General features: G+C 50.4%; 1 protein-coding gene and 1 pseudogene across 1 annotated transcript; both read right to left on the bottom strand.

Annotated features, from left to right (window-relative positions):
- Nucleotides 1–2,033: 2,033 nt before the first annotated feature.
- On the bottom strand, nucleotides 2,034–3,851 carry LOC144173871 (uncharacterized). The gene has a single exon (XM_077702161.1). The coding sequence runs from the start codon at nucleotides 3,689–3,691 to the stop codon at nucleotides 2,060–2,062; it is 1,632 nt and encodes a 543-aa protein (XP_077558287.1). The 5' UTR covers nucleotides 3,692–3,851; the 3' UTR covers nucleotides 2,034–2,059.
- Nucleotides 3,852–5,873: 2,022 nt separating this feature from the next.
- LOC144162898 (uncharacterized) lies at nucleotides 5,874–7,601 on the bottom strand (annotated as a pseudogene).
- Nucleotides 7,602–13,152: the final 5,551 nt, after the last annotated feature.

Below are 13,152 nucleotides of genomic sequence, written 5' to 3'. Positions count from 1 at the left end.
CCTACAAGTGACGTTCGATGGTACCCTCAGTATCAAGGTAGCCCCGAAATTTGCTTTGCTCACAGTTTGAATTCATGAAGCTGCAGTCAGTACATAACATCAAGGTTAAATCAAGTAGCAAGTAAAGTTGTGCTAAGTGCGTCTTCGTTCATCATCCCATCTTATTTTGTTCAGATTTGACGGTAATGGCTTAAAATACATTTCGCAGGATGTCTACATTTGCCCGCAAATATTTTTTATAAGGCTATGGTATTGTTAAGTGCAGTTCAACAATCGACAATAACTGTCATAAATGAATTCAACTAATGGCATGTCTAATACAGACGTGTCCAGCAGCGCACCGACGTGGCGGCTAGTGCGTGACTATACTATATAAAAAAAACACTATAGCGTGACTTCGCCGGTCTCATGCCCCTGTGACACGGCAGTTTCAATCGCGATCGAGCTCGATCCCACTCGAACTCAATCCTGGTTTCTCAAGCGCTATCGAGGCTTCCAAGCGCGATCAAACGAAAGCGGCGATACTCTAGTCCCCGCTCAGTAATGACACAGAAGGGGGCAACCCCAACTAACGCCACAAATTGTGTCAAATAACTTGACCCAAATGAGCGTGCGGTAACATTTACATAGTTACGTATACCTACGGCCGCGCTTAGTTACCAGACGCCGGCCGCAAGTAGATTATTAGCGCCATCTGGCGTACACGAATGCAACCGGTGCAACTTCTCGATCGCGATTGAAACTTGCCTTGTAGCAGCGGCAGTGAGTCGAGCGCGTTCGAAAACTCGATCGCGATTTACTTCAATCGCGATTGAAAGTGCCCGTGTCTGCGCGTTGCCGCCGAACGCCGCCGACGCTCGCTCCACGCGTGATTTCGCGTCCATGTGATTAGGACTTGAAACTTCTCGTACCTATACGTTTCGTAAAGCAATCTCGTTAAAGTAAAGTCGAAATTTTGTTTTGGTCTTTTGTGGTTGCGCTGCTTCGCGGCGGTCGATGGTGTCGCTCCGTGCGCGAGCACGACGTACGCGCTAGGAAGCTGAAGCACGAAGTATACCTTTGCATACCTGTTCTCGCTTCTCACTCTCTGCACTCTTCGGGGCTCCCTTGCTACTGAGGGTACCATCGAACGTCACTTGTAGGTTAAACGGCAAGGCACTCTGCCCCCCTTTGTTTGCCTTGAAAAAAAAGAAAAGCCGGTGAAACCCGCATTGCAAAAAAATGAGGTTTTGCAAAGATTTGGTTTTTCAATGGATTTTCAAAACCATGGATTTTCAAAACAAAACGCCAGCACACAAGCGCGCAACCGCTCGACCACGCCAGGAGAAGATGCGAGTCCCAAGACTTTGGTACCTCAACAGAGACTGCCAACGAATATTGTCGAGTGATTTGCTTTGGTCATGTTTGAGGGATTTGAGCCGTGGTAACGCTTGTTTCTTACGCACCAATCTTGGATCCGAGGGCAGTTATGCTCTTACTACAAGCGATGTAACGAGTCAAGAAAAGCTATCCCGAAGCCTCGGTCTTCCCTACGCAAGCCACGGAAGCAACGAATGGAATGGCATGCGCCGCTAGCATTCTGGCGTTGATAAGGCTTGGTCGTCACGCACCAATCTTGCAGCCAAGCCCCATCATGCTAATACGACGTAGCCAGAGCTCCCTTATTTAACTCAAAAAAAGCTATCGCAAATACCCGATCTCCCCGATGAAAACCAAACAAGTCACGAATGAATGAGGGCTTTCGAACAGAAATAGCTTGCAATTTGTCGCGAGGCAGCCGATAACCGCAAGTTAAAAAGAAATTGATTCTCTTCTGTTGAAAGAAATGACCCCAAAGCACGAGAAGGACGTGAAACCCGACCGTTGCTGCCAGCTTTCCGCTGCTTTCTCGCGCTGCGTCGACGCCGATATCTGGCGAGCGTAGACATCGGCGTTGATCGCGCGTCAGCTCGCGTCGCCACGCGATGGTGGTGGTGAAAAACATTTATTAAGTCTATATACAAGTGAGAGATAGGGGCAGCCTTAAGGGCCGACCCTGTACAAACTCTAGGAGGAGTCCCTAGTCCGGGACCCCTGTGGCTTCCGCGGCGGCGCGCGCCCTGGCCACGAGGGCTCGTTGGCCCTCCAAGGTCGAGCAGCCGAGCAGGGCAGCCTCCCAGCTCTCACGGGTAGGGGGGGAAGGGGACGTGATTGGGGGGACCGCCGGGTTGGATGGGCATGCCCACACCATGTGAAAAGTATCCGCAAACGGATGGTCACAGTGTGGGCATTCCCCGGAGAAGGCCGGATTGAAGTGCTTGAGTATCGCCGGGCACAATACCGTGTTAGTGTATAGCCGTAAGAGCCAGCGCTCGTCAGCCTTAGTCAGGCCCGGCGCCGGAGGCGGAAATCGGAGCCTGTTCAATTTGTACATCGCTGTGATGTCGCGAAATGAGCTGACCGGGTTAGGTTCTGGATCGTCAAGAGATGGAGGGCGAGGAGGGTCCCGGGAATCGAGCGCGCGGGCTGAGGCATCGGCAGCCTCGTTACCACCTAGTCCTGCGTGAGCTGGAGTCCAGATGACGGAACGTGTATTTGGGCGGTCCATATAATAACAGCCCTTGAGGATTCGAGCAGCGCGAATGGTGATGCGACCTTTGGTAAGATTTTGGCACGCACTCCGCGAATCGGTAATAATGATCCGAGATGCGGGGTCTGCTGCGGCGAGAGCTATGGCGACTTCCTCCGCATGAGAAATGTCAGGTGCTCGAAAAGTGAGTCCTTGAACAGGCACGTTTTGATGAATTACGGCTGCCGTGTACCACCCCCCGTGGTGAGGGCCAGACGCGTCCGTGTAGAATACTCCAGGCCGGGACCCATAGCGTCCTTGCAAGGCTGTAACCCGCGCAGTTCGCCTGCCTTCGTGAGTACCTCTAGCCATATTTTGGGGTAGAGGCTGGATATCCAACGCACCACGCCAGTCCTCTGGGATCGGGGTTCGCTCTTCTGCCTGATATGTGTAGGAGATGTGGAGGCGTTGTAAGAGGCATCTCCCAGCGTGCGACTTGGTAAGCCGCAGGTACTGGTTATGGAGATGGGCCTCTTTGAGTTCTCCGTACGTGTTGGTCATGCCCAAATCTGCAAGACGCTGGTTAGACGTCGAGATCGGGAGGTCGAGGGCGCGCTTGTATATCTTGCGGAGAATGCCTTCGAGCGTGTGCACATCACATTTGCGCAAACGTAGGTAGGGTGTCGAATATAGGATCCGACTGGTCACGAAAGCGTTGGCGAGGCGCAAAGCATCGCGGCTTCTGAGACCCCCCCGCTTGTTTGAGACCCGACGGACCATGCGGCCCACTTGATCCCCGACCATACGTAACTTGCGCAGGGTTGTGTCGACTTTCCTGCTCTTGTGTATGAAGAGTCCCAAGACACGGATTTCTTCGCGTTCCGGGATTGGCCCGGTTCGCAAGGAAAGTGCGATTTGAGTCGTATCTTTTGGTTTGGGGCGAAGATGCACGTACTCCGATTTTTCAGGGGAACATTCGAGGCCGCAGCGGCGCGCGTATTCATCTACGACCGATGCTGCATGCTGCAGGCTGGCCTCAATGCTGCCAAGGGAACCCTGGGTTGCCCACAGCGTGATATCGTCGGCGTACAGAGCGTGCCGTACGCCGGGGATATCCTTCAGCAGTGGGGGGAGATGAGCCATGGCGAGATTGAACAAAAGAGGAGAGAGGACCGCTCCCTGTGGTGTTCCTCGAGTACCCAGAGGGTATGGGCCATGCTCCTTGCCTTGAATGCGGAGGTACGACTGCCGTTCAGTCAGGAACTGACGGATGTACCTGAAAGCATTATACCCACAGTTCGTTTGGGAAAGATGGGTAAGAATGATTTCGTGGGTAACGTTATCAAAAGCCCCCTTAAGATCTAAGGCGAGGACTACCTTATCGTTACTTGGATGCTCGATCGGCTCAATGACGTCACGATGGAGTTGTAGGAGAATGTCCTGAGCAGAGCGATGTGGACGAAAGCCGTGCATAGTGTCGGCAAAAGTGTGCTGGGCCTCGAGGTAATCGGAAAGCCTATCCCTAACCATTGTTTCCATAAGCTTCCCCACACACGAGGTTAACGAAATGGGGCGTAGATTTTCTATGTTGATAGACTTGCCCGGTTTGGGAATAAAAGTTACCAGAGCCGTTTTCCAATCAATTGGTAGCGGTTCGCGCCCCTCCCAAATTTGGTTGAAGTAGTCGAGGAGGTGAAGGTATGCTGGGTCTGGGAGGTTGGCTAGAAGCTTAACAGTCACTTGATCCCGACCCGGCGCCGTTCCTCGCTTCATTTTCGACAGGGCCGCCTTCAGATCATGGAGTTCAAAGCAACGATCCAAGCCTGCGTTCTCCGAGCCTGCATATGAGAACGCCGGTTCGATGGAGTCATGCGGGCCACAGATATATTTATCCCTAAGAGCCTGTGCCAATTTATCTGCGTCACCCGCGTAAGCGTGGAGCGCACGTTGAAGATGTTTTTGCGTTTCTGTGCGCGTTTGGCTAGGGTCGATGAGAGCCCTGAAGAAACGCCAAGTGCTGCGGTTAGACATATGCTTGGCGGCATTGTTGCAGCGTTCTACCCAATTGGAGTCAGCGAGCTGGGCCGCGTACTCGGCCGCTTCCTGAGTGAGGGCTGCTATGCGGAGTTTGAGCTTACGGTTATGCTTCTGTCGGCGCCAACGGCGGACAAGGCTACGCCGAGCCTCCAAGATATGCAGTAGATGTTTATCCACCGCCGGCGTGGCCTCTGAGAGCTTAACCGTCTGCTCAGTTTGGCGAAGCGACGTCACAAGGTGTTGAGACCAAGTGGCGTAGCCTTGTTGAGCTATGGGGGCCGAAGTCGTGTACTCCGAACGGAACTTGTTCCAGTCCGGAAGTTTCGCTTGTTGATGGGGACGGGTAAGGGGATGCGTCCGAATTGTAGTGAGAAGAATGCAGTGGTCGCTGCCGAGGGTTTCATCGGTGTTGAGCCATTCTGCATGCCTGATGTGCTTGGTAAGTGTGAGATCAGGACATGTGTCCCGAGTTACAGAGTTGCCAATGCGGGTTGGGTGTGCGGGGTCCGTTTGGATAGTGAGGCCCAAGGTGGAAATAAGTTCCGCCAACTTTCTACCACGCCGTTCCTCCTTACGGTAACCCCAGTGAGGACTAGGGACATTAAAGTCCCCTACAATGACAAGCGGCTCCCTACCTGCCACCGTAAGGGCTTTGGTAAACACATCAGTGTAAGTTACGTTAGGCAATTTGGGAGAACTGTAGATGTTGAGGATGTGTAGGGACGGATCTTGCTTCCTAAGCGGGAGGATAGTCACCATAACGTACGAATAAAGCGGATCGCAGTCGAGATCCGCAAGTTTGGCGGTGTAATTTCGATGTACGCAGAGTGCGGTTTGTGAATCCCTTTGGTACACGGTATAATTTGTGAGAGCTACGTGCTCGCCCGTCTCCTGAAGGGCCACTACCGCGGGCAACTGCGGATAGGTTTCTAAGTGGAGCCGGAGAGCAGCCCGCTTATTGCGTGCCTTAAATCCGCGGCAATTCCACTGTAGGATTGTAAAATTAGCCGAATTTGCACGGTCGCAGCGCGATCTAGGGCCGTTGCCCGCCATCGTTAGAACTAAACGTGTGGGGGGCCTCCAGGAGAGCAAAGGGCTGCATAGGGGCTCCGCTGCTCGATCCGGTGCTCACTTCCGAGGTCGCAGTCGAACTGTTAGACTGCTCGTCTACCTCCGTCACCTTGGAAAGGGGCCGGGATGCTTGAGAACGAGATCCTCGCTTAAGCTTAGGACGGCGGGTGCTAACAGTGACTTGGGACATCTGGGCCGCTATCTTGCCCGGGATGCGGTCAAAAGCGGTTTGGAGGGCGGCCGCCAATCGATTCTCGATCATGGTCCCTATGGACGCCATCTGGGCCTCTAGGTTGCTTAGGCGCTCCTCAAGCGGGCCGAGGTTCGCAGCGGTTTCCCTATCTTCGGAGGGGGAACTATCCATCGCCTCCGGCGCCTGCCCGAGTGGTGCCGAATTAGGTGAGGACGAGTGGTTCACAAGCGCCTCCACCATCTGCGTTAACGAGGCAACTTGGGCCTGTAACCTGCGGAATTCAATTTGTTCCCGTGTGGGAGTGGAAGGGGTTGGCGGTTTGGGTTGGGAGATCACGTAGGGTGTGGGCGAAAAGGCTGCCCCGCCCGAGCCGCTCACCTGGGATCCTTTCCGAACGCGGGCGGCCCACGATGAATCCCCCTGGGCAGCGGGTTTGAGCTCAGGTGATGGCTGGTTCGGTTTGGATGGGGCGGGAGGAGCCTGCCCTGTGTTAGGCTTCTTGGCCGTAGGTCCGTCCGGAGTTGGGCCTCGCCGGGAAGGCCCGATAGCCACCGCTCCAGGGCGCGGGGGCGGATCAGTGTTGGTGGCAGGAGGCTGAGCCCCCTGCGGCGATTCCCGAGAGCCCGACTTCCGCGGCTTCCGTGGGCGTCGACGCTTTCGCTTCTTGCGGCCGGCTTGACCTTCCGGTGGAGGAGTGGATGGCTTGGGTGGCGGCGCCCTGTAGCGTTCCTTACAGCGCCGGTCCCCGGTGACGTGGGAACCAGCACACAGAGCACACCTGGGCGTACACTCATGTGGGGCACGGGCGCCATCCGTGAGCGGCACCGCCTTTCCGCAGATGCCACAAAGGTGAGGTTTGGGGCCGGGACAGGCGTCGGGTCGATGTCCAACAGAGCCACACCGACCGCAGGCTGGAACAGTTTTCTTGTACGGCTGCACCGGGATCAGCAGGGCGTCGTAGGAGACGTACCTGGGCTTCACCTTGCCGGAAAAGGTGAGGCGCACCTTATTAGAGGTGCCCAGTCGCCGGACGTGTAGAATCTCGCCTTCAGGCCAGTAAAGGCTCTCACGAAGTGCGGCTTCGGTGTCGGAGCTGCGCACCGTCACTACTCCATAACAGGAGTCATGAGTGTCTGCGCGCAAGTACCCAAACAAGGGCACCTGTCCGGCGGGTGAGGGAACTGCAAACTCACCGATAAGTTTGTCCGCTATGTGCGGGTGTGAGGTGTAAACTAAGATGAGATTTTGTTCCCGCACCATCACAACAGTGACTAGCCGTGTCGCGGTCGCTCCGAGGTGGGCGATGAGCGCGCGACCGGCCCCGTTCTCGGGGAAAGCGTTGGCGAGGGACAGCTGAGTCCGGGGTTTGAGCACAACGACAAAGTCCGTTGCTTTCGGCTTCGGCAGGGGTTGAGGATGCCACAAAAACCTCTTGTTCCCCCGCTGCGGGCCCGCGGAGCGCGTCGCAGGCGGCGAAATTGTTGAAGAGCAGGCGTCAGCGTCCGGGTCGGCAGACGTGGCCAGGGACGCAGCGTCGGTGGAGGCAGCTTTAAGTGCGTTGCTCGCCTGCTCGCGACGAGCGACCGCGGCAGCAAGCGCGGCGCTCTTGAAGGATTGGGGCAACTCCGGTGGGCTGTCCGAAGTCGGGATGGAGGTCCAAACCATGCTGTGAGGATCATATCCAGTTTGGGTGTCCGCCACGGTTGCGGCTGCGGTGCTGGGCCGGCCGTCCTTTCTACCGGGAGGCGCCATGGCCGTTAGGCCTAAAGACGCCTCCGGCGTGGTCGAGACATAAATCGCCCGTAAAAAATGTCGGAGGGGCCCACCTGCCGAAATGTGGTATCCAGATGAACCGGATCACCTTCCGGTGACGGTGGAGAGATTTTTTAGGACGTTAGAAGAGGTACTCTGGGGTGCCGAACGAAAATTGTCGGAGCCGGTGAGCTGCCCATCCGATACGATGGCGCGCTCGCAGCGCCCCCCTCGCCACGCGAGAAAACGCCGAAAGTACGGTGCATGTGGTTGGGCCTTTAACTTCAACTAAATGTGCGTAAGCTCCCCAGCGCCGCAGCCCCAGCCTCGCGCACGCAGCGAAACCATCGGCCGCCACACAAAACGATAAAAAAAAAATCCACGTCGCATGAAGTCCCCCACGAAGAGAAAGTGACGTCACGCTGTGACGTCGCCGTTTGAACGGGGTGTAGTCGGCCTGGGCCCCTACGGGATATGGTTGGGGAATACGCTTCCCGGCCGCCACCGCCGCCAAGCTATCGTCTGCTGCTATGTTACAAGTTTATGGCGTGATCACATAAAAAGACGGCCGCGACCACCGCTTGTGTGACACATAACAGCAGCGAAGCACTACGCACGATAACCTCTAAGCGCACCGATGTCGTCGATTCACCCATTCGTCAAGTTCAGCTTCAATCAGCGCTGTGATGAACAAGAGAGTCACTTCTCTTTGTTATTTTTCTCTTGAGTTCGATAATGTGACCCAGCTGCTTACTAGAAGCAGCGTGGACAAATTTCATGCATTGGGTTATCTTTGTCATCGAGAGGCCTGTACTGCCCTTCTATGTTGCGGTTACACCAAAGAAATAATTTTTATTTTATTGCCAAACATAAAAGCAAAATAGTGCACAATATTTGTATGCTCCGTTATCGCTGACTTGGAAACAGTGGAAACTACTAACAGTGGAAACGGTTGAGCGGTGGTCCCGGGTTCAAATCCTGGACCAGGACGAATTTTTCTTCAACTGCGAAGTTTCTGGGAAAGCTGTATAGCTTTCCTTTGTAGCCGTACGGCTGCATTCAGGTGGATGCCAAACCTTGCTTTGCAGAAACTTACTCCACCTTGGGGATTTCCCCTAAATCTGGTCGATTAACACCTGTCCTTCACTTCGAGTTGTTGATCAATTCGCTCTCGCGCTACAAATGACTAGCCTCCTGGTTAGTTCTATTGGTAGAGCGACTGCTCCGTTTAAGCGGTGGTCCCAGGTTCGAATCGTGGACCAGGGCGAATATTTTTAGTGGCGAAGTTTCTGAGGAAGCTGTATAGCTTTCCTTTGTAGACGTACGGCTGCATTCAGGTGGATGCCAAACTTTCCTTTGCAGAAACTTACTCCACCTTGGGGAGTTACCCTAAATCTGGTCGATTAAGATCTGGAGCCTGTCGTCGTAGCCACTTCAAACCTGCGGTTTTAATTGTGGCATTATACGAGCGGGCTGTTATGATTTAAGGCTGCAGCGTGAGATAGTCTAATGTAGAGTTTTGGGGAACTTGATTTCTGGTTTAATGCGCTCAAGTACAGTTGAACGGATTAATTGGTAAAATATAGGTTGCTGTCGGGAAACCAAATAGGTTTCCCGACAGCAAACGGGAAACCAAATAGGTTTCCCGTTTGGTTGCTGTCGCCGCTTCGAAGCAGTCACGAAATCGCCAAGCCAAGCGCCCGGGTGCAGCACGCTATCTGCGCTTACGTCAACCGGATGTCAGCCAGTCAGCGCAAGCCACCCGGCATTTCAAGGCTTAAAAACCGTCGCCTGCTGATCGGCTTCTGCAGTCCGGCGGAGCACGATAACCGTGCTAAACTGCGTTTGTTTTCTCGCCTAGGTTTCCCGTTTGGTTGCTGTCGCCACTTCGAAGCACAGTCACGGAATCGCCAAGCCAAGCGCCCGGGTGCACTACGCTATCTGCGCTTACGTCAACCGGATGTCAGCCAGTCAGCGCAAGCCACCCGGCATTTCAAGGCTTAAAAACCGTCGCCTGCTGATCGGCTTCTGCAGTCCGGCGGAGCACGATAACCGTGCTAAACTGCGTTTGTTTTCTCGCCTAGGTAAGGCATTGTGACTTATTTGTCTTACGGTAGTGGCTCTGCCGGACTGCACCATTTGTTCATTATGTCGAACGATGTTGTTTGCCTTTCTTGCATGAAGCCTGTCGATCCTGGCGGTCAGTGTCTCACTTGTAAGCCTTGCGGGAATCACTACCATGTCGGTAAATGCTCTGGTGTCACAAAGAAGGGTTTCAAAGCAATGTCAGCGGAAGGGCTCGACACGTGGTTATGCCCAACTTGTAATTTCCGTGAGCTTAAATCACACGTGCCTGGACGAGTTGGCTACAGCGCTGCCGCTAGCTCGACCGGCAGTGATGACGAACCTTCTTTGAATGACGTGATGGCAAAGCTAGATATGGTTCTTCAGCGTTTGAACGCTCTTGAAAGAAACCAGGAAGAGCAACTAGAAAAGCACCAAGCCACAAACGATAGTATCGCTAAGCAGGCAGAGACAATCCAGAACATGGAAGCGAGTTTAGAAACGCTTTCTTCAAAATATGACGATATTGTTCGTTCGCTTGAAGGACAGAAAGCGGAAATAAAAGACATAACAAAGAAAACATGACTTTGGAACGAAAGTGGCTGACCAAAGCGCCCGAATTTCTTTTCTTGAAAATGAAGTGGATAGACTAGAACAGTACTCCCGCAAGTATAATGTTGAGATTCATGGCATTAAAGAAACCGACGGGGAAGACCTCCGAGGTGTCCTGGGTTCATTAGCTAATAAGCTGAAACTACCGGTTCCCCGTCCTGAAGAGGTAGAGGCTGTTCACAGGGTCAAGGCCCGATCTAATGCTGTTGCGCCTATTTTAGTTCGCTTCACTAGGCTTGACACTAGGGACAAACGGCTTGAGCAAAGGACTTTTTTGAGGGACGAAAAGATATTCGTGAACGAAAACCTGACTGCTCGCACAAAAGATCTTTATTGGTTAACAAAGAACAAGGCTACCGCGAACCAGTACCGCTTCGTTTGGGTCCGAAATGGGAAAATATATGCTAAGAAAGATGAAGGGATGTCACTGATCCGCATTAAGTGTGAAGCCGACTTGTCTAAAATAGTTGGAATTGATGACTGAAACTTTAGAATCTGTCATTGAATGGGAAAACAGAAAACGCGAATGGGCTTCTGAGCATTGTAGCAATGTAGTATTCCATTTAGTTCACGTAAATGTTAGAAGTTTGCAGAAACATTGGGGTATGCTCTAGGTTAACCTTGATTGCACACTGCTTTCATTGGATGTCCTTGTTCTTACAGAAATTAATGTCAGCAAATCTGAATGCTCTCAAATATTTCTTAACAATTTTCAGTTAATTAGTCTATGTAGAGAAGGTAGAAAAGGAGGTGGTATTGGAATGTTTGTGCGGAGCACTTGGCTGGTTGAACGTTTGAAAGTCCAGTTCAGTGAGGCAGAGGTAATTGCTGTTTCTATCACTAAAGATTGCGAAGATTTTCTGATTTGTTGCGTTTACCGACCCCCGAATAGGGATATATCTGTCTTCCTTAACGAACTGCATGATTTCTTAATCAAACACAGTTGCAATAAACAGGTAATTTTAGTTGGCGACTTTAACATTGACACATCTAATTCATCTAAGCCAGGAGTTACTGACTACTTAACATTATTGGCAAGTCATGGTTTCGAAAATCTGATTCAAGGATATACACGTGAAGAAATACTAAACAAACGATTCACAAGGACGTGTATTGATCATATAAATATTAGGGTGCCCCAAAAAACTGCCCTAGGCTGTATAATTAAAGAAAAGGTCTCTGATCATTATATTATTGCTATGTCTGTGTTAGGAAATGATAATGTACACGATAATGTTGAAGGTGATACCAAAGTTATTATAAATTCTGGAAAGGTAGACAGAAAAATCGCATTATTTAACTGGGATTCCTTGCTACACTACGACCATTTACAAGCTTATAGATTGTTTGTTGAAACATTCGAAAATATTTACGATGACTCAAAGGTTAAAATACAGGTTACACGGAGAAATAAATCTAGCCCGTGGATCAATGTAGAAATAATTTCGCTTTGTAAATATAAAAGCATTCTGCAAAAAAAGTGGCAAAGAAATCCTGAAAATACCCTTTTAAAGGAAGAGTTTCGGCAACTTAGAAACAAAATAACAGCAAAAATAAGGTTAGCTAAAAAATTATATCATCTTAAACATTTTACAGCATGCGGCCGTGACATACGAAAAAAATGGGGTGTCGTTAATAGTATTGTAGGAAGACCGCAAAAAAAGAACATTGATATGATGCTCCAAGAAACATTTCCGGATATAACTCCCGTGACACTTGCGAATGAACTTAACAATCACTTTGTCCGATCAATTAACCAACTTACTAACCTCGCAAACGCAAATCGCTTTGATGAATATACTTCGCCATCAAATATAAAATCAGCCTATTTTCCCACAGTCAATGAGTCTGAGTTATGGGATGTTGTTAAATCGATACCGCTAACTAAATCAGCTGGATTTGATGGAATTAGAATTCGAGACCTGTTTTGTAACTTTGAGAAACTGAAAAATATATTGCTCTATATAATAAATAAAATCTTGGCTACTCATGAAATTCCGAATAAAATGAAAGTCAGTGTGATTAGACCCCTTCAAAATAAAGGTTTTAAAAAACTGTATGATAACTACCAACCGATAGCTATTTTATGCTCCTTGTCGTGTATTTTAGAGAAAATTGTGTATAAGTCCATGATTTCATTTTGCACTAAGATTTAATAAACCCTGTTCAATTCGGTTTTCGCAGAGGACTAAGCACTACACATTTATTGGAAGATTTTAACGATTACATTTGCAGCAACTTTGATAATAACAAAACGGTAAATTGCCTTTTCGTCGATTTGAGAAAGGCATTTGACACAATTACCCACCAGTCGTTGCTAAGGAAATTAGATACCTTTGGTTTCAGAGGACCGTATAAGCAGTTTTTTAATAATTACTTTTCCGATCGTGCTCAATGCGTCCGTATTTCAAATTGCAGTAGTAATACGCTTCCCATAGACCATGGAGTACCACAGGGGTCTGTGCTGGGGCCTTTATTATTTAATATATATGTTAACCATCTGGGCGATCTTCCTTTGAAATCAAAAATTTTTCTTTACGCGGATGATACAGTTCTTGCATTGGCCTGCGACACATACGATGATGGAGCTCGAATTATTCAAGAGGACATTTGTGTTTTGGTCGACTGGTTCAACATAAACAGTATTTTTGTTAACACATCAAAAACAAAGTTATTATGTTTTCATAGCCCGCATAAAGCCCCAGCGCCGACTTACTCTGTTTTTCTCCATGGTACTCAATGTTTCGGTTGTTCGTGCTCTGAACTTGATCTTGTACACAATGTTAAATACCTTGGTTTGATCTTTGACGACACATTATCTTGGAGTCTGCAAATTGAGGAGGTGGCTAAACGGTTGCGTTTGATTTGTATATAT

The sequence above is a fragment of the Haemaphysalis longicornis genome, unplaced genomic scaffold (assembly GCF_048455015.1).
Source record: "Haemaphysalis longicornis isolate Haplotype H1 unplaced genomic scaffold, Haemaphysalis longicornis Haplotype H1 scaffold_1, whole genome shotgun sequence".
Lineage (NCBI taxonomy): Eukaryota > Metazoa > Arthropoda > Arachnida > Ixodida > Ixodidae > Haemaphysalis > Haemaphysalis longicornis.
The sequence above is the reverse complement of the archived record's forward strand: the minus strand, read 5'-3'. Positions and strand labels throughout refer to the sequence as shown.